The following is a 21,434-nucleotide window of genomic DNA, read 5'->3' on the forward strand; positions in this document are numbered from 1 at the left end:
AGACATGCTAATACAAATTGAGCAAAAAGGTTTTGTTCATCTTTACATCTCACCATAGCTGATGGTCCTAACTCATGAAATCAGTTATTAATAATTAATTTTAAAAGACAGCAGATAATTGACTTTGAAGACATCACTTTTTAAAGTGCCACCATACTTCATGTTTCTTAGCTCCTCCTGGTTAAAACAAGAGCTATTATAGACCCTTAAACAGGGCCCTAGAGTGTGAGAAAAGGTCAGAAAAATGCTGCCTTATGAAATGAGAGCCAAGGAGGATCATCATAAAATGGATGAAAATGTTCACCTACAGCAATCTTCCTAGAAGTGACTCTTCAGAAGAAAGGTTTTGAAAATGCTTCTGATTAAAAACATAGCTCCCTGTTCATCCAGGACTCCAAAGTGGCTCTGCAAAAGTAATCCAAAACAAATACCCACAGCACAACTAGAGAAAGCAGGTGCTAATTTTGGAACTGTAATAGTAATATATGTTATAACAGACAATTTTGATGATTGACAAGAGATACTGAAAAAGATGAGTTCAACAGCTAAAAAGTCTTCAGCATTCTTTCCAGGGGAGAAGATGTTCTGATTTTAGAAAACTGATCTTGCTTATCTAATCACAAATATCCCTAGAGTGGAAAATGGTGATTCATCAATGTTATAGAGTTATAAAAATATCCTTTAAAGAACATCTAAGTTCATATATCTCAATTCGTTGCTTATCAAGCCATATAATATCTTTCTTCCATATTATTCTATCTTCTTCGAAAGTTCTGGCCTATTCTCCATTTCTACTGCTGAAATTCTGCCCATCCTTCAAGGTTCAACTCAAGCATCTCCCTCTTGACACAACCATCTCTGATCCCCAATTTTTGCCAGAGTTCTCTGCATTTTTATTATAATGGCAGATTCTGCTTTCTCTTAGAGCTAGCAGGTTCTTCATTCAATTGTAAGCCATTTGCTGTGTGCTTGTATTTTGATTTTTTTTTTTTTTTTTTTTTTGAGACGGAGTCTCGCTCTGTCGCCCAGGCTGGAGTGCAGTGGTGCAATCTCGGCTCACTGCAAGCTCCGCCTCCTGGGTTCACGCTATTCTCCTGCCTCAGCCTCCTGAGTAGCTAGGGCTACAGGTGCCCGCCACCACGCCCTACTAATTTTTGTTTTTTGTATTTTTAGTAGAGATGGGGTTTCACTATGTTAGCTAGGATGGTCTCGATCTCCTGACCTTGTGATCCACCCACCTTGGCCTCCCAAAGTGCTGGGATTACAGGTGTGAGCCACCGTGCCTGTCCTTGATTCATATTTTTAACAAAAGTTCGTGAGAATGTATCTGTCAAACTCTTTTGCTAGATGCTTTATGTTGACTGAATCCTCACTGTGTCCCCCACATGCTTGTATAGTCCCTTATCCACCGTGGACCCTTACTAACTTTGCATTGCCATTTAATATGACCAGCTGAGAAGATTCTCTTATCAGGAAGGTGTGTCCCTGCAGGTGAATGGATCCAGGAAAATGGGTTCCTATTACATTCATTTTAGATAAGTGAGCTTATTGGAATTTGAGTCATATAAGCCAAATTCCCAGAGTACAACCATCTCTGGATGAAGGGAAAAACACAGTAATCTAAACTTACAAGTTGATGCCTAGACTGTGGAATGTGGGGACTCCACTAATGAGTAGCTGTTATGATGAGACCCATGAGGCCTCTAGAAGCTGTACTATACCCCTTCTTATATATATTTTCCAAAAGCATCCAATTTAAAGAACAAAAAAACTGCCCTGAGATGATATGTGTATTCCAATATGGCAGAACTCGGATTAGATGAGAACGATTCTTGCACGCTTTCCAAAGAAATCTCAAAATCTGAAATGAAAGCTCACCAGCTTGACTGGGGAGAAATTCAGAATAAATCAACAGCTCAACAGCTCTTTTTTTAAGCAGACCTTACTAACTAGGCCTTTATAATTACAACACGGTGATATTAAGTAGACAAACAAAAGTAGTTTATTCTTATATAAAGGTTAGGCTTTCATTTAAAGTACTATATGGGGAAAGTAATCTAAAACTTTTGAAACCAAGGGCACAAGGAAACAAAAATTATTTTTCAAAGTGCTTGCAGAGTCAGACTCCAGAAATTAATTTTTATATGCAGGTGTACCTGGATAGGCATTTTCTATTACATAGTTTGTACTCAAGATGAAGTACATCTTCTGCTTTGCTTTCCATTCCTTGCACTCTGAAAATTTGTGACTTAGTAGGGGAATAAACTAATGATTATAATTGAATATGTGAAAAGATAAGAGATATGGAGGGGTTTTGGAAGAATCAAAGCAGGGGAAGTACCTCATTTATAGAGGGAAGGGGAAATGTGAAGGCTTCCTGGAAGAGGTGATGCCAAAATCATAGGAAAGTAGAAAAGTAGAAGGCAGCTAGGCAAGAGGATGAGAAGGCTTTTCAAGCAGAAGATTAGAAAATGAAAGTGTGGGAGTGAAATAACAGAATGATGGGAAATTTATTGCAGCTGGAGAATACAAGATGAGGCAATATACGGTAAGAGATGAAATAGAAGTATGGACCAGGACCGTATTTATGGGGACTTTGTGCCTTTCATTTAAGGATCCGTACTTTATGGGGCAAGACAGACACTCAAGAGTTTCAATCAGGAGGGCAATTTAGTTTAAACCTGTTTCATATGGCTCACTTCAGTGGCAAGGTAGAGAATGAGAACAACCCTGTGGACAGGGAAATGTTTGCATTAGCACCAGAGAGAGATGATGAGGGCTGACTGGGAGGAGAAAACTGATCTAGGGAAGAGTGAGCAAGTAAAACAAAAGAACCACTCAACTGCTTGCATGTGGAGGTGAGGAAGAGGAGAGGAATTCTGTGAGTCTAATGGGCTGAGTGGATGTTGATGGCAGATGCTAAGACAGCCTTCAGGAGAAACAGGTAGATGATGAATAGAGCTTTTCACCTGAGAAGTGTGGGGGACTTCTGGCTACAAGTGTCCATATGGTAGTTGGATGCCGGGGGTTGAAGCCCTGGGGAGCACTTCATGAGAGGATGTGGATTATTAAGCAGTTTGTCAGTGTTCTAATAGCTGAACCCACTAAAAGAAAAAGACCCAGCAGAAGCAAAAATAAAAAATCAGAAGGTAGCAAATGGGTCTCTGGAGGATATTACCATTTAAGGAAGAAGAGAAAAGGAGTCTGCAAAAGCCACAGAGGAAGAAGATCTAGGGAGGGGGAAGGAGCTAAGGAAGAGGACAGATGTGAAGACATCAATCCACAGAATCAAAAAATTGCATTAAAGAGTAACAGTAGATGAGTGTGTGCATATATGTCTATATACACATATGATTCTGTTTTTGTGGATCAAGATAGTATCTGAGCACAAGTTTATACTGCCTCACCCCTAAAATTCTATTTAATGATACAAAAGAATTAGAAGAAAAAATCAGAATTCCTGAAAAGAAAATGTCATTTTATTAGTATTTTTTAAATGATGGAAGAATTTCTGGAAAACAGCAGATGGGATCTGGTTTAGAGGGAAACAGAACTTGAAGAAAGGACAAAAACAAATACAAGAAACTGCAGCAAATGTCAGCAGGGTTTTGAGGAAACTGCGTGAAATGCAGGATCAAAGGATATACACATGGATGGGAATTAAGGGGCATTCTCCAAGGGCTGAAATCTGAGGGAGCTTTGCTTGGCAGTGCTCCTCTCCTGCCTATGCTCTGTATTGGTGAGGAACAGCACAGTTCAAGGTTAACGCAAGAGCTGTAGGTGCTGATCCAGAGAGGCAGAGAGGGATGAAGGATAACTTCACTTTGTATTCTCTATAGTCCTGAGCTGTTTAATTCTTTCGTGTTGAGAATGTATTTGTGTATTACCTGAATAAATTGTTGAAATAGAAATAGTCTTTTGGATTCAATTGGAAATGCAGAAGGGCTTGGTGACCTTGACAAGAACAATAAAAGAGAAGGAGGCTGCAGCCAATGTTGTTTTGAGACATGAATGAAAGGTGACAAAATAGAAAAAGCAAGGGTAAAATCTTGCGGAAATTAACATAAGTTGGAGAGAGATGGAGAGAAATCAAATTCTTGGGAAGAACAGGAGGTAGAGACAGGAAGTACAGAAGATCAGGGGTACAATTGGAAGATGGGAGTAGAAAAAAGCAATTGTGCATGATGGTCTTTTCTTGGGGAAGAATGGGACATGGTTATCTGCCTTAGACAGTGGCAATCAAAGGCTGTAAAAAGAACCTAAATAGAAAAATCTGAAAAAATCCACTACCTGGCACAGTGGCTCATGCCTGTTATCTCAGCACTTTGAGAGGCTGAAGTGGGAAGATTGTTTGAGCCAGGAGTTCAAGATCAGCCTGGGCAACACATTGAAAGCCCATCTCTACAAAAAATACAAAAATTAGCCAGGTGTGGTGACATGCACCTATATTCTCAGCTACTCGGAAGGCTGAGGTGGGAGGATCGCTTGAGCATGGGAGGCTGAGGCTGCAGTGAGCCATTATCACACCCCTGCACTCCAGCCTAGGTGACAGAGTGAGACCCTGTATCAAAAAGAAAAAAAATCCAAGAACAAATTAAAGGACTGATAGCAATCAACAAGAGGATCTAGCTGAGGTTGAAAACCACAGATAGGTGGTGTGCCCAATTCACAGAGTAGAACTTTCTCCAGCAGGTCTGAGTTACTTGAGTGTGGCAACAGTAAAGGCTGGTTTGTCACAGCCATCCAGGTTGGGTTTTGGTTAGGCCAATGAAGGAATAGGATACTAGCACACAGAGGATGCTGGTGACAATAAACTGATCAGAGGATCCACCTTAGCTCCTCGCATGGTGATGATTCCTATCTTTTAGCCCAGAAAAGACTGATCTGGAGAGAGTGGAAGCCTCAAGAGCATACAGGCTCCTGACGCAGCCCAAGGGCAGGGGGTGGGCATGAAGGGGCAGCATGCAGATATTATTCCTCTGCTTTAAATAGCCAGAAGCAACACAAGTCCCCTGTCCCTTCTCTTCCTCTTAGAAAGAATATTTAGCAAAAGAATAAAGAAATTCGTAGTCCATAAGCCAGGCCAAATCAACCCACTAACAAAAAATAAAGCACTTCTGGCCGGGCATGGTGGCTCACGCCTATAATCCCTGCACTTTGGGAGGCCGAGGCGGGAGGATCTCCTGAGGTCAGGAGATTGAGACTAGCCTGACTAACATGGTGAAACCCCGTCTCCAGTAAAAATAGAAAAATTAGCTGGGTGTGGTGGCAGGCGCCTGTAATCCCAGCTACTCAGGAGGCTGAGGCAGGAGAATCACTTGATCCTGGGAGGCAGAGGTTGTGGTGGGCCAAGATGGTGCCACTGCACTCCAGCCTGGGTGACAGAGTGAGACTCTGTCTCAAAAAAGAAAAAAAGGCGCTTCTTTCTTATGACCTGATCGTTTCTTAATTATTCTCACCAGTTTCCAGTGGCCATGGAGCGTCTATGCTGTGCTAAGTGCTGTTTTATTGAGCATGTTTTCCCAAAGCTGAGGCTGAAGTCTGCCATGCAGAAAGAAGTCAGCTGCCACTCTGGCTGGCTCTCAGCTGCCTGGGTCATTAAATGACTTCTTATCCACGGGTTAATGTCCTGAAGGACAACCAAGGACATTTCTTTCAAGAGCAGAGGTTTTTGTGATATTTTACCATATTGTGCTTCTAAGTATGAGACAACTGGCCAGCCAAGGAGATGTCCCTAAATTCTCTTACATCTGTGGGCAGAGGAAGGGAAGGGTCACTGCACTCAGGGACAAGAGAAGGGGTGGGCCAAGTGGTGGCCCTGCGGATCCTTTGTTTCAGGGTAGTGACAAGCATAGATGCCCACTTGACACTTGACAGCTCTCCAGCACTGCCATACTCCAGAGACAGCAGCACTTTCTCTCAACATGGCTGTGAACATCTCTGTTCCTGGATGCCAAGCCACTCAGCTGCAGGCTGGGGCAGTGCCTGGGTCCCTCTCTGGACCTGTGGGGAGGGAAATGAAGCATGGCAGGGGCAAAAATAAAGGTACAACAAATGGAGGCAATTTCACTTCTTCCCCCTAGGAGAGAAAGTGAAAAGATAGAGAAACAAAAGGAGACTTGAACTAATTCAAGTTTCCGTTTGTATTCTGGTAGATGCTAACTTACCATATGATCTCCCAGAAGTGGAGGTGAGGACAGGTAACCCAAAGCCCTTTCTGTCCTGGTTGCCTGAATAGTCTCTGACATGTACTTCTTAGGCTGACTAATAGCCATATAAAGGAGTTGGACATAAACCTGGAGGGTCCCAGGAGAGACCATCTCAAGTGGATTCCTCAGATAGTTTGTTTCAGGCTGTGGGGCTGGGAATGTCCTCCAGTGTAAAGGCTGACAGAACACCATCTGGTTTTGAGTCTGGTTTACTCAGTTGATTTATTTTTTCAAGCATTTTTTTTCCAGAAGATAAGGCATCATAGGAAAATATATTTTGCTGTCATTCCTCTTGGACCTAAATGAGCATGCTATTTTTTCAACCTAAGTGCTTAGATTTTATGTAGTTACATTTGCTTATATACATTCACTTCATTCCATATAGAATTTGAGGTTGCTCATAAAAAAAGAAATAAAAAATAAGACCAAAAAAAGTGCAAAAAGTATGCCAGCCAAAAGGTCTAGAAAGTGGATATATAAAGTTACATGCAATTCCAAGTATAGTAGTTTTTGGGAAATTAAATGCTGAGTTTTGAAACTCACAGGCAAATGAAAATGATCAGGGAAGATAAAAAAAATGAGAAAGTACTAAATCAGAGACAATAAAAAAAAATCCTTAATTAAAAGTATGCTCTGGTGAATGAGTAGACAGATCAGTAGTAAGTCAATAAACTCCTAAATACACATGGAATGCAGTAGATGACAAAGGTGGTATATGAAATCAATGGGGAAACAAATGATGCTGGGACAATAGGTGGCCATGCAGAAAAAGATAAAATTAGATCACAGGTTAATTTCTAAATGGCTCAAGACTGAAATTTATAAAACAAAACCATAAAAGTAATGGGAGAAAACATTTCACTTTGTAGTGGAAAAGACTTTTGTAGTAATGATTCAAAATTCAGAAGCCGTAAGAGAAAGGAACATTAATAAATGAGACTCCATAAATCCATGTGGAAAAAAACAAGTAATGTCAAGTGACAAGTAACAAACTGGGAATATACAGGTAAGCTGTGATAACACAAAGAGCTTAATCCCCTAATTTACCAATTAGGAAAAAGCCAAGACAAGAGTTCAAATTACGTTGAAAACTTAACACTTATATGACAAACATTACATTTACCCAATCTTTAAAGTAACCTCATAAAGACAGAAAATAAATTAGCATCTATTTTCTTTTCTCACATGGCTAATTAGCATATGAAATAGATTCCAAGAGAGATCCATCATGCAAACAGAAACCATAATATAGGTACTGTTACCATCTCCATTTTATCACCAGGAACCTGAGACACAGATGAAGTAACTTGCCCAAGGTCACACAGCTTAGAAGGGACAGAGCCAGTATTCAAACCCAGATAGTGTGGCTCCAGACATTTTGCTTACATTCACCAAGTCCCACAGTAAAAACCATGGACAGCCAATCATAGAAAACAAAAACATAACATGAAACTATGCTAAAATCCCCATATACTAAATCGACACAAAACTACAATGAGATCTTATCATTTTCACTGTCCTTCAAAGCTTCCTGAAACATCTGCACTGTCTAGGAAGGTAGGTATTTGAGCTACGTGAAGGCAAAAGGTTAGGTCCAGTGACCTCAGCCTTCAGGTTAAGATTCTATGTAAGGTGTGACAGCTTGAGGGGAATGGCCCCAAATAAATGTAACACAGCTTGCCTTTCCTCCCATTACAAAAATAATAATGCAGAAAATACATGATCATGTTTATCCTTGAGGGAAAAAAATCTATTTAGACTGACGGTACTTCAAAATTACCCCATAAACTGCAAATATATTTCTGAAATGAAATAACGTCTGGAAAAGGAATTTAAAGTGGTATCTTTGGTTGCCTGTCAGAATGCGACAGTGTGAAAATAGTCATTTTCACCTTTTCTGAGATATATCTTTGCTAAAGACAGGAAATAAAGTAGCTTCTATTTTCTCTTCTTATGGCATTGGCATATGGAAACAGAATACATCATGAAGGGTCCATGAGAAAAGAAACCATCCTGAGGAAAGGGTTTGCTCATTTTATACGTTGCAGTGAAGTCACAGTTACTGCTGATCATGGGAAGCAGGTTTATAAAGGGAAAATGAAATCCATAGAGAACACTAGGATCACTCTCTGCCCACCCTGCAGGATTATTCTTAATCCAATGCTTCAATCTCCTGTCATTGCTGCTTTACTCAGAAGCTCCCACACAGAAAACACAATTGATTTGCAATTATGTTCCTTTTCCTCAGAATTAGATGGAATCCTTGGCAAGCAGTGAAGTGACCACACTGATAATGGTGAGCAAGGGAAAAGCAGCAGTACATTTCAGGAGTACTGAGTGCAGGAAAACTTGACTAATCTATGATGTGGTTACCGAGGTGAAAATGTGTCAGATCCTTGCTAACTTTGAAAGTTGGCCGCCTCATCCAAGAAGCTGTCTTTGACCCCTGATGCAGTTATAACAGCTGCATTCTGGATCATCTGAAACACTTTGGAATAAAAATATTTGTGACAGGCCGGGTGCAGTGGCTCATGCCTGTAATCCCAGCACTTTGGGAGGCTAAGGCCTCTACTTGGTATGGAGGGCAATTTAAAACTTTCAGATTGTCTACTTCTTGAATTTTCCATTTAACAATTTCTGACTGTGGTTAACTGGATACATAAAACAATGGAAAGGGAAACTGTGGATAAATGGAAACAACTGTAGTCTCAACTTAATATTTTTAAGATTTTCAAAATATTCTGCAATTTAGAGAAAAGTGACATATCTAAACAAATCCGAGGTGGGCGGATCAGGAGGTCAGGAGGTTGAGACCATCCTGGCTAACATGGTGAAAACCCATCTCTACTAAAGATACAAAAAATTAGCTGGGAGTGATGGTGCACACCTGTAGTCCCAGATACTCAGGAGGCTGAGCCAGGAGAATGGCATGAACCTGGGAGGCGGAGCTTGCAGTGAGCCATGATTGTGCCACTGTACTCCAGCCTGGGCAACAGAGCAAGACTCTGTCTCAAGAAAAAACAAAACAAAACAAAACTGTGACAAAACTATATAGAAATGCTTAAGGAAAAAGCTGACAATCCTGCCATTCTTTCTAATTTAATCGTCTTGATAAGTGTGAAGTCTTTTGACAGATTCTTAGCACTTGTGTGTGTATTTGTGTATGTATACATATATATATATATCCCCACATATTATCACTATATTATCATTAGTTTACCAGAATGAGCTCACACCATGCATACCACCCCAAAACTTGCTTCTTGCATTTAACATTATGAACATTCCTTTACTTAAATATCAAATACAGTGGTCCCCCCTTATCTGAAGGCCATACCTTCCAAGACCCCCAGTAGATGCCTGAAACCAAGGATACTAAACTTTATATAGACTGTTTTTTTCCTGTATATGCGTGCCTGTGATAAAAGTTAATTTATAAATAAAGCACAGTAAGAGATTAGCAGCAGTAAGAATTAAAGTATTAGTAAATGATTGAGTAAAATAAAGATGACTGGACTACAAGCACTATGATGCCATGGCAGTTGATCGGATGACCTAGATGGCTACCAACTGACTTACAGGTGGATAGCATCTGCAGTGTGGATATGCTGGACAAAGGGATAATTCACATTCTGGGTAATACACGGGATGGCGGGAGATTTTATCACTCTACTTGGTATGGAGGGCAATTTAAAACTTTCAAATTGTCTATTTCTTGAATTTTCCATTTAACAATTTCAGACTGTGGTTAACTTGGTAAATAAAACCATGGGAAGGGAAACTGGATAAATGGAAACAGCTGTAGTCTCAACTTAATATTTTTAAGATCTTCAAAATATTCTGCAATTTAGAGAAAAGTGACATATCTAAACATAATCCAACCTTTCCATTTCTTCCATTCTGAAGAAATTGCTGCATTAAAGATCATTACATGTGCTTTTGTTTTTCTATAGAATAGATTCTCTCAAGTGGAATTGGTACGTCAAGTTTTAATAGCTTTTGCTAGATTGTCCAAGAACAAGTAATTCACATTTCCACAAGCAGGGTTTTGAGAGAGTGTATGTGGTGCCATATTCAGGGCAGCACTGGCTGTTTTCACTAACTTCATTTTGCCAATTGGGTAAGTGAAAAACATTACTGCATTGTTTTAGATTATATTGCCATGACTGTTAAAGAGGCTAAACATGTTAAGTAAGTTTTATTGTCCATTTCAAGTTATGTTTCCGTGAATTGCCTGAAATTTCAGTTAGCTTATTCTCTCTCTGTTAGGTTGTTTCCTTTTCCTCTTTTTAAATATGTTGCTATTTGTATCTTAAGGTTATTAACCCTTGGTCTGCCAATCATATACATTGCAAATATTTTTCGTTTAACTTTGCTTACACTGATTTTAGCCATATCAAACTTATATAACTGTTTATGTTATATTTTTGTTTATGGCATCTGCATTTTTTGACTTGCTTTTAAAAGATCTACTCTGCCACTAGGTTATTTAGAAATTATTGGAAAACTTGTGAATTGGGACTCAGGGTAATGAGGAAATAACTTAATGAGATTATTTATTTTAGACATATTAATAGAAATAAAATGATGATTTGAAATGGGATGCTCTCATCTGGGATCATGAAAAAATACATCCTAGGTTTAAAGGCAAACTGGAAATAGACTGGCTTTAAGAACCTTGCCTTAAATAAACTCAATCCCTTATTGGATTAAGGGGAACTGTGCTTACTTTAACTGCTGTTAATGCTAAAAGACTCCACTCTGGAGAAAGATAGTATCAACAAAGCACCCAAACATTTTGTTCCAGTGTCCAGTATTCAATTAAAAAGAATAACCAGGCGGCTGGGCGCGGTGGCTCACGCCTGTAATCCCAGCACTTTGGGAGCCCAAGGTGGGTGGATCATGAGGTTAGTAGATCGAGACCATCCTGGCTAACATGGTGAAACCCCGTCTCTACTAAAAATACAAAAAAAAATTAGCTGGGCGTGGTGATGGGCACCTGTAGTCCCAGCTACTTGGGAGGCTGAGGCAGGAGAATGGCATGAACCCAGGAGGTGGAGCTTGCAGTGAGCCGAGATTGTGCCACTGCAATCCAGCCTGGGTGACAGAGTGAGACTCCGTCTCAAAAAAAAAAAAAAAAAATTACCAGGCATACACAGTACTCAATTAAAAAAATTAACAGACATACCAACAGAATGAAGAGAAAAAAAAAACCCCACAATTCAGAAAAGAGAAATCCCTAGGTAATCCCACAACCCAGAAAAGAGAGATCCAGATAACCTGTGATTAATATTTAAGAAAATAGATGAAAACATGGAGAATTATTCTAAAAACCTGGAATCTATAAAGAATTAAATGAAAAAATCTAGAACTAAAAGTGTAGGAATTAAAATTAAGAAAACAAGAGATGGGTCTTAGGCAGATAAGAAGTAGCTGATGAGAGGACTAGTAACAGAAGAAAAATCAGTAAAGCTATCTAAAGAAATAAGAGGAGAAAAATGTACAAAATGTAGAAGTGTTTAACACTGCATGTTCTCACTAATATATGGGAGCTGAATCGTGAGAACACATGGACACATGGCAGGGATCAACACACACTGGAGCCTGTTGGTGGGGGGAGGTGGGAGGGACAGCATCAGGAAGAATAGCTAATGGATGCTAGGCTTAATACCTGGGTAATGGGATGATCTGTGCAGCAAATCACCATGGCACGCGTTTACCCATGTAACAAACCTGCACATCCTGCACATGTACCCCTGAACTTAAAAGATGAAGAAAAAAGCAAAAAAAAAAAAAAAAAAAGAGAAAATGTAGAGGTGTAGAAGTGCTTGAGTTATAAAGAGCTTGGGTAAAAGGTTTAGCATACATGAAATTGGAGTCCCAGACATAAGGAAGAGAGAGAATGGGGCAGAAGCAATATTTGAAAAGATGATGGCCAAGAGTTTTCTCAGAGTGGCCAAAGTCACAAGTTTAAGAATCAATACATACACCATGCAGGATAAAAACAAAAACTATTAACTCGTCAATAGTTTTTGTTTTTATCCTGCATGGTGTATGTATTGATTCTTAAACTTGTGACTTTGGCCACTCTGAGGAAACTCTTGATGGGTGCAGCACACCAACATGGCACATGGATACATATGTAACAAACCTGCACATTGTGCACATGTACCCTAAAACTTAAAGTATAATAATAATAAAAAAAAAACTAATTCACAACTAAGTACATCATGGTAAAGTTGCTAAAATAGAGACAAAACATTCTGAAGCAGCAGAGCGTGGCACAAGGTGATGTTTCTGAAGGAATAACAATAAGACTGACAGTTGGATTCTTACAAACAAAAAATAAAAGCCTGAAATGTTGGATTTGCCACTCATGAAGTGCTGAAAAAAAAAAAGATGACTATCAACCTAGAATTCTATACCGAGCAAAAATGTGTTTGAGATGAAAGCAAAATAAAGATGCCTAGGATAAGAAAAACAGAAAAAACAACATGATATTCTAGAGGAAATCTTCAGGAATGAGGAACCCAGGCAAAATCACGAAAATGAAGAAAGCAATAAACAGCAACAGGGGTTAATATGTGAGAAATAGTGAATAGAATGGCTATAATGATGTCTTATAGGTTTAAAAAAGACATTTAGTAAATAGGGAAAAACCCAAAAGACAACAGGGATAGATGGAGTTAAAAGGTTCTAAAGTTTTTGCACTATCCAAGAAGTGTTATAAGTAATAATTTGTTTTAGACTCTAAGGTCAATAAGGAATGTTGTAATCATTGAAGTAATTTAAAACAGTGGATAACAAGCTCATAAAGGGGAATGAGGAATTAAAAATTCTTGATTAGTCCAAAAGAAGGTAAGAATGAAAAGAAACTAGAATATAGAACAAATAGGAAAATAGAAAGCAAATTGTAAGAGAACAGATTTAAACACAAATATGAGTTAACATTATATGTAAAAGGACTAAAAACTCCAACTAAAAGACAAAGATTGGGTTAAAAACAAAACTTTATATGGTGCTTACAGGCTAACACTTTAAAGTCACAAAAGGTTTGAAAGTAATAGGATGAAATAAGATATATCCAAAAATGATAATCAAAAGAAAATTAACATAGCTATACTAAGATCAAATAGATTTTAAGTCGAGAAGCATTACTAGATATAAAGTGGGACATTTAATGATAAAAGAATCAATGTAAAAGTTAAAATTTGTATGCAGCTAATAACCCAAGAAGGTATAGAAAATGTAAATGCAATAACTATATAAATTAGAAATGTAACTTAAAATACTATTTAAAAAGGAGCCAGGATGAGAGAGATTTGGAACCAAATTCTACATAACCTCTCAAAAACATATAATTTCTACTTAAAGACTTCAAGACTTAGGGAAAGTGGAAACTTCTCTATCATTTAATAAAGCTAGAAAAAGAAAACTTGTAAGAATCATAAACCAACCAACTTTGTCATCCAAACTCAATATTCCAGGAATGCAAGACAGTATTATATTTAGAAATTTATCAAGAGAGTGAACATATCAATAGCTTGAAGAGAAAATATCAATTGAGTCTAAAAAAAACTTTAGTCACTAGTAGAAGAAAACAAGTTAGATCATATTTTAAAATTCCAGCTAGACTAAGGATCTAAATTAAAAGAAACCACACACAAAGCAAACAAAAAACTAAACCCAAAGCAAAATAATCAAAACAGAAACACTAGAAGAAAACTCAAGAGAATATTTGTGCTGAGTCTCTGTAGGTCCTTCATTAGATCTGCCTTTTTCCTTTTTACATTTTCCACTTGCCCCCTCCTCAGGGCACACACCTCAGACTTCTAGTATAGATTCTATGTAACTTTTTTTATTCTTTTGTTTCCTTGTCTTCTCCTACCTTACTGTGAGAGATCTTTGAATGCATATCTTTTTCATCTTGGTCTATACAGTGCCAAGCACATAGTAGATGCACATTACAAGACTGGTCAAATGTGGGTGCAGTGGCTCATGCCTGTAATCCCAGCACTTCAGGAGGCCAAGGTGGGTGAATCACCTGAGGTCGGGAGTTCGAGACTAGCCTGACCAACATGGAGAAACCTTGTCCCTGCTAAAAATGCAAAATTAGCTGGGCGTGGTGGCACATGCCTGTAATCCCAGCTACTCAGGAGGCTGAGGCAGGAGAATCGCTTGAACCTGGGAGGTGGAGGTTGCGGTGAGCCGAGATAGTGCCATTGCACTCCAGCCTGGGTAACAAGAGTGAAACGCCATCTCAAAAAGACTGGCCAAGTGGGTGGACGAATGATCCCTGCCCAGCACCACCACAACCGTTCCAGCCTGCCTGCCTCCTGTGGTGATAGTCTGCCCCTGGCTCTTTCTGGCTATCTTTTGGGCACTGGAAAGAGCATGGGCTTTGGACTCAGATTGACCCATACTGACTTCCGATTATAAGTGATATCATCCTGTGCAACTGAGTTCTCTGCAGCTGATTTTCTTTAAGGGGCTTTGTATACTACTGGGTCTGTACTCAGTGCTCAGAAACTGTTACCTTGCTACTGGTGTTATCATGAAGCTTGAATGAGATGGGGGAGTCAGTGTGGCTGAGGAAAAGATGGTTGACCTTCCCAGCATTTGTCTCACCAATGGCACAGTATATTGGGGTAAAACTATGGACAGTGTATCAGGGTAAAAATAAATAGCTTCATTTGCTCCCTCTGCATTATTCTTGATTCTCCTACTTATCACACTGACCACCCTGAAAACCTGTCTCAGTGGTCTTCAACTCTGACTGCCCCTTAGAATCACCTGGCCTCACCCTAGGCAATTAAATCAGAATGTTCCCAGGGGCATTTTATGTGTAATTGGGATTGAGTGGTTACTGGCCCTTCACTTTCTTGCTCTTAGTAGAATGAGTCCAACTTGCACAGTCCCAGAAACTATAAGCATTTTCTAGGAGCAAAAACAGTTTCCTAAGGAAGGTACAGAAAGAACAGGGCATGGTGCTGGAAGTTTAGAGTCCTAGTCCTGCTGCAAGTTGGAGATATGATCCAGTAAGCCACAATACTTCTGTACTCTGGTTCCCTCATTTATCAAATAAGCACCATAGAATCTTCTATCTCAAATGGTAATGGGAAATTTAAAATAGAAAGTAGGTAAGACTTTTTAAACATTTGAAAGTGATATAAGCCTGATTTATTAGTGTTTCCATCAGATGCTCCCATCAGAATTCAACAAAATCCTCACTGTGCTACTTACTGGCTGTGGGGCTTTGCACAGCTCATTTTGCTTTTTGAATCCCAGTTTTTCCTCATCTATAAGACGGAGCTACTTACTCTTCAAATTGCATAATAGTTCCCATTGCTAGCAGCAAAGAAAACAATGGGAACTAAAATACACAAGATATTGTATTGTTGTGTTGGCTCTTATTATTGGTACTATTATTCCAATGCTGTGGATAAGCTCACTCAAGCCCTTGATTTCAAGCAGTGGAAACTCATAGTCTCTCATATTAGCGGATGCTGGCACTGGCGTGGCCATAAGCAGGTGCAACACTCCTGCCTGCTAAGCTTTTGGATTTTAAAATGAAGGTCAGAGAATCTTTGGTTACCAGCCAAGCTGCTGAGGTTGACAGGGTACAGTTCACCCCACTGCCTGAGACCCGCCCCTTTAGCTTCCATTACCTGGGCTTTTCTGACTATTAGGTGTGTGACAGAGGATCAATACTGGAGAGAGATGAATGTATGTAATCAACCTAACAGAAGCGAGTTGAAATCCTTTGCTGTGTGGTATCATAAAAGGAGGAAGGTCAATAGGGACACTGGGGGGGACTGAAAAGCAGCCTTGCCCCAAAGCAAATCCTGGCACTTTCCTCTGGCCCACCTTTTCCCTCCAAGCTACAGCACTTGGGACCTTTCTCTAGAGCCCAGAGGCTTTATGTTCTCTAGCTAAGTGGTCTGCATCCTTACACTGACCATAAGTCTAGTGATTATAAAAGTTGAGGTCTTTGGGAAACCCAAGAATTAGAGTCGCGGACTTGAAAGTAAGAAATAGGGAAAACAGCAGTTATTTCTGATTTTTTTTGGCTCTACTGTTTATAGTCTTGCCTGTGCAAAGCAATACAAATTCATGTTGTCAGCCAGTGACATAAACAGATTTTTCTTTCCTGAAGCGAATCTGATAATTACGATGTTGTAACATATCTTGCACCACCGAAAACAGTAGATTGAGGATGTCAGGTTTCAGTACAACAAAATGGAACAAGTCTTTTCAGAAAGCACGAACTGTCGTTTCAAATGAGGCTCTGAAATATGTTCCCACTTACCTACTGATATGGTCCAAACAGCAATGATTTTCAGAAATGCCTTAGTTCTGGAGTTGAAGCGGCTGTGGTGGATGGGATTCTGGATGGCGACGTAGCGGTCCAGCGAGATGGCGCAGAGATGCATGATGGAGGCCGTGGAGAAGAGCACGTCCAGGTAAATCCAGACTGCGCAAAGCTTGCTCGGCAGAGGCCACCGGTACCCTGTGAGGCAGAAGGTTGGTGTCAGTGAGCAACCCTGTGCCTCCTGGAGCATGTGGATCCCTACCCTATGACAATTTCCAGCTCTGGACGGGCACAGGTGGTGGCAAAGGGCAACACAATATATTTTTAGTATTTGGAAAAAGAAGCCCACTGGCAACTGTACTTAACTATGATAAGCTAGCACTGGCTGATGAATGCAGGGTTTGAAAATTTCTAGTGTCTGGAGTTATGTGAGTGTGGCATGGTAAACTCGGATGGTCTCTATTTGGGGGTTCTCTTTCTTCCCCCTTACACCTGGCAAAACATTTCTCTTTTTAATGGCTTATGTCAAAGGTTGTGTTCTGGTTCCTCTTCTGGAGCACCTCACGCTGTACTGTCAGCATTTACTCACATATTTCTCTGGATTGTATTTCCCTAAGGTTAGTCTCACCTCTTAGTCATTATTATAACCATCCAGTCCCATACAGTGATGGCAATAAATTGCATTAGTGCAAATGACTAAATGACTATAAATTCAGATACTGAATATGTCTGTTTGTAAAAACGAAAAATAATGATCTAATAATGCTTTGGGTGCCAAACTCAAATTTGGGGTATGTGTAGGGAGAGCTGAAGACAAGGGTGAAGAAAAATAAAGGAAGGTGTCCTTGCTCTGAGCTTTGTTTTAGGGAGGCATTTCTCAAACTTTAGTGAGCATCAGACTCTGCCACACCTCTTAAAACACGCACTGCTGGACCCCCCTCCAGAGGTTCTTATGCAGTTAGTCTGGAGCAGGCTGTAGGATTTGCATTTGAATTAGCAAGCTCCCGGGTGATGCTGATGCTGCTGGTCCAGGGACCACGCTTTGTGAATAGCTGCTTTAGGGTAGTGGCTCTCACCCCTGGCTGCACATCAGAATCAGCTGGAGAGCTTTAGAGAAGGTCCTGATGCCCATGCCAAACCCAGCCCAATTCAATCATCTTTGGATGGTGGGCTGAGGTGGACATCAAATGTCGAAGCGTTTGCAAAGCTTTTTCCAAGCTTCCTAGACAATTCCAATGTAAGAGACACTGCAGGTCACCTGCTATATGAGGAAGGTTAGAGTGTGCCTTATGGACATAAACAAAGTGTCCTGGTTTTGTGTTTTGGAGGGGGATCAAGAGGTTATATAAACCTTAATTAGTTTTGATCACAGTATAAGCAGCGGAGTTAGATCTGCCTGCATGTGAGAAGGAAAATTTTTAAGTCCACTTTTCTTATTACAGACCCACAAAGCCGAACAAATTCCAACGCAAACGTACACTCTCTACCAAAGTGCCACAAGAGATTTAGACAAGTAAAGAGCGTAGGTACAAGCCTAATTTACAGCCATTCACTTATATTATTTGCAAAGAGCTTGAGCTGAAACGAAAGCCTTTTCCTTTGCAGCGCCTTATGGGGGAAGCCACGCTCTGTCCGTTCGGAACAGATGTCGGCCCTCGGAGGGGTTTCTCTGCAAGGAGGCGGCCCAGGCCTCAGTCCGTGTTTCCGATGCGGGATAAGGAGGGGGCATTTCCTTGCGGGAGAAGCCCCATGCCCCACGCCCTGTGGGCTGGGGGAGGCGGCAGGAGCAGCCCAGGGAGGGGCGGGGCTCCGGAGGGAACGGGCTGCGCTCAGAGCGGCGGCCGCCAGGGGGCGCCCTTGCTCCCCAAGCGGGTGACGCCAGGGGTCACCCCACCCTCCAGCCTCTGTTTTGGGTCCTGCTCTGTCACTCCTCCTACCCCCACTGGAGTTTGCCCCCTAGGGGAGGGGGTTTGGGAAGCGAGAATCTTCCCCGCAACACCGGGGAAAGCACGGGCAAATTTAATGAAATCATTCCGGTGTGGCATTTAAATGGTCAAGTGAAGGCTGGACTTGCAATGAGAGTTACTAGCTTTGTGGAAACTGGCGCCTGCTCGCCCTTGCGTACCGCCTTCCTCCTTCACACTCTCTAGGGCTGGGTTGATGTTTTTTAATCTTAGCCCCTAAGACTTGGCCAGAAAATTTCCCTTTAAAGATAGCTATCATAACCTGTCTCTAAGCTCTGAGTGACTGCTGCTTGTGCCTGTGTCAGCAGTCACAATAGTCTCTCTCTCCTTTAAGGAGGTATCTGGCTGTATTACTCATAATTTGGAAAGAATATCACATTCTGGTCCCTTGCTGAGAGGTTTGACTGTTTCAAACTCTGTTGAGAAGAAAGCAAGATTAATCCCTTCCCATTTGTTTCCCACCCTCCTCCAAACCAGACTGGAGGAGTTTATGCATATGCATTTTTAAAGAGTTGAGGATATAATTCAAAGGCACATTTCCAAATTAGCTTCTCTGGGCAGGGAACAATTAAAACTGGAGTAATTCATTTATTCTAATGGAGACTCTGCATATTTTAACATAAAACCTATTGCACCACTAATGTTCTCTCTGCAAATGTTCCAAAGTAATTGGGAAGGCTTTATCACTCCATTAAAAGTGCTGAAAACTGTGTGACAAAGATTAAAACTGTTCTGTCCTGAAGGCTGGAATATTGGTTGGGAATATAAAGAAGGAAAAATCAAGTAGATTCAGAATGATGGGTACGTTACTGGTTTATGACTGTATGGGGTAATTTATAAAAATTTCTACATTAAATGTACATGTTTTAAAGCACAAAACTCTCCAATGATCATTTTTACACAGGATGTACATGTTTTGAAGCACAAAACTCTCCAATGATCACAGGTCGTAGACTGTCTGATTTTTATGTGAAATCCCATTTTAAGAGTAAAATATAAGTAACATAGTAGGCTCTAGTCCATAAACAAAGCCTTCTATTTATAGTTTGTTTGCCCCCTGAGCCCCATCTCATCTGCTGATGGCATGCACATGCTCTTTATTACCAGTGCGAATATAGCTGGGAAACTAATGCCACTCACCATAGAGGATGGTTAACATGGACACGGGCATGACAAGGAAACCCAGCAGCATATCAGCTATGGCAAGTGACATCAGGAAATAGTTGGTGGCATTCTGCAGCTTTTTCTCTAGGGACACTGCCATGATGACGAGTATGTTTCCAGCAATAGTTAGAATAATCACTACGGCTGTCAGTAAAGCAGACCAGTTTTTTTCCTGGAGATGAAGTAAGGAGAGACACGATGGTGAGAGGCACCCTTCACAGGAAAGGTTGGTTCGATTTTCAGAGTCGACTGTCCAGTTAAATGCATCAGAAGTGTTAGCTTCTCTGGAGTTAAAGTCATTACTGTAGAGCCTGGTGTCATCATTTAATTGCATTAGGGAGTTCATAGTTGAGCTCAAAGAAGTATTTTCTTCACAAAGAATATCCATGTCTAAGCCAGAACTTGTAGCAGATGAGGTGTGGAAGGATTAACAGGTTATAGCTTCTGCTCACCATTCACTTTGATGTACCCACGCTCTGTAACACTGAGGCTGGTGTACATGCTGGTCTCCCAGGGCTGGATTTTTGTCTTCCATTATTACAATGATAGTTAAAGAACTGAACTGTGGTGGCTCTAAGTTTTCTTCATTCACAATTTTAGAAGAGTCCACTGTTTGATTTTATTATTTTCTCACCAAAGCGAGGACAAAAAAGCAGAATGAACTTTCAGCATAGAGGTTGCAGGATTTTTTTGAGCATTCGGGGAGACAAACGTCCTGGACAAAGAAGAAAAGTTTTATAACTACTGGGACTCTTGTTTAACTATATCTCATTTTGCTGGTTATGCCGATGGCACTAGTTTAGCCACAGTGTTATTAAAATAGCATGCAATCAGAAACAGTGGGGATGTACACATTCTACATTAAGAAATCAAATTAAAAATACATCCACTGTTAATCCCATAGTAATTGGATGTACTTTGGGTTACAGTTCTCAGCCATTCTTAGGCTGAATTGCCACAGCTGCTGTCAGAAATTTCAGCTCCTATAATGTTGCTTAGCTAATAAAAGGAAAACAAAAAAGTCTTAAGTAAAGATTAGCAGACAACTTTCCTCACTAGAAATTCTCATTGAAATGATTACATGTTGGCCAAGCATGATTTCAAACCGGAAAGAAAATTACACAGCAATAAAATATAGCAGCATGAGAACTTACATTTTTCTTCAGGGTCCACACATGAGATACATTTGTTATTCTGTGACTCGCTGCATCTCTCACAGTAATTAAACTGGTGTAGAGTCCCCTCTTCTTGATCTTCCACCAGCATAATATGATAGTAATTTGGTTTCTGTTTTGCTGACTTCAAAAACTGCATACAAGAGCTGAGCCAGCTCCCGCACTGCTAGAATCCTGTTGGCTTCCCCTGGCACGGCTCGGCTGGGTTCCTCCCTCCCTGTGCGGCTCGCCTCAGCAGGCACACATTTAGAAATCATTCACGAGCCCCTCAAAGTCGCACAAAAGAACTGCATGGGAAAGTAGGAAGAGCTGTCTGCACCAAGGGACTCCTGGTTTCCACGGGAATGGAGTAGCTCTCTGACTGCCTCGTTCATTTCGTCAGACCTCCCTCTGTGTGTATGTCATAAGCTGCAAGGTAGCAACAGCCAGGAGGGCGGACCAAATAGGCTTTTTCTTCTCCCTCTTTTTGCTACATATTAATATTGGGAAGTTTTCCTTTGCTTTTGAGAGAAACTGGAGAAATGGCCTTTTGTGCAGATTCCCATTAAGGTAGGTAAGTGGCACTGTGGTAATTTTTAGGCTGAAGGGTGAAGAGGGAACATAAATAAGG

General features: G+C 40.5%; 1 protein-coding gene across 4 annotated transcripts in view; it reads right to left on the reverse strand.

The window, feature by feature from the left end:
• The window catches only part of HTR2A (5-hydroxytryptamine receptor 2A), a 91,991-nt gene extending 70,808 nt beyond the window's left edge, over positions 1 to 21,183 (reverse strand). For 2 of the 4 annotated variants that reach the window (XM_058437868.1, XM_032150849.2), the window contains exons 1-3: positions 20,804 to 20,927; positions 19,626 to 20,364; positions 16,519 to 16,719 (exon numbers count right to left, since the gene is read on the reverse strand). In XM_058437868.1, coding sequence (XP_058293851.1) covers positions 16,519 to 16,719; positions 19,626 to 20,037 — 613 coding nt within the window. In that variant the 5' untranslated portion in view covers positions 20,038 to 20,364; positions 20,804 to 20,927. Of the gene's footprint in view, positions 1 to 16,518; positions 16,720 to 19,625; positions 20,365 to 20,803 lie in introns of all 4 variants that reach the window. The other 2 variants (XM_058437869.1, XM_032150850.2) reach the window with 2 other exon arrangements.
• Between the last annotated feature and the right edge of the window lie 251 nt (positions 21,184 to 21,434).

This window comes from Hylobates moloch, unplaced genomic scaffold (genome assembly GCF_009828535.3).
Source record: "Hylobates moloch isolate HMO894 unplaced genomic scaffold, HMol_V3 SCAFFOLD_4, whole genome shotgun sequence".
NCBI classification, from domain to species: domain Eukaryota; kingdom Metazoa; phylum Chordata; class Mammalia; order Primates; family Hylobatidae; genus Hylobates; species Hylobates moloch.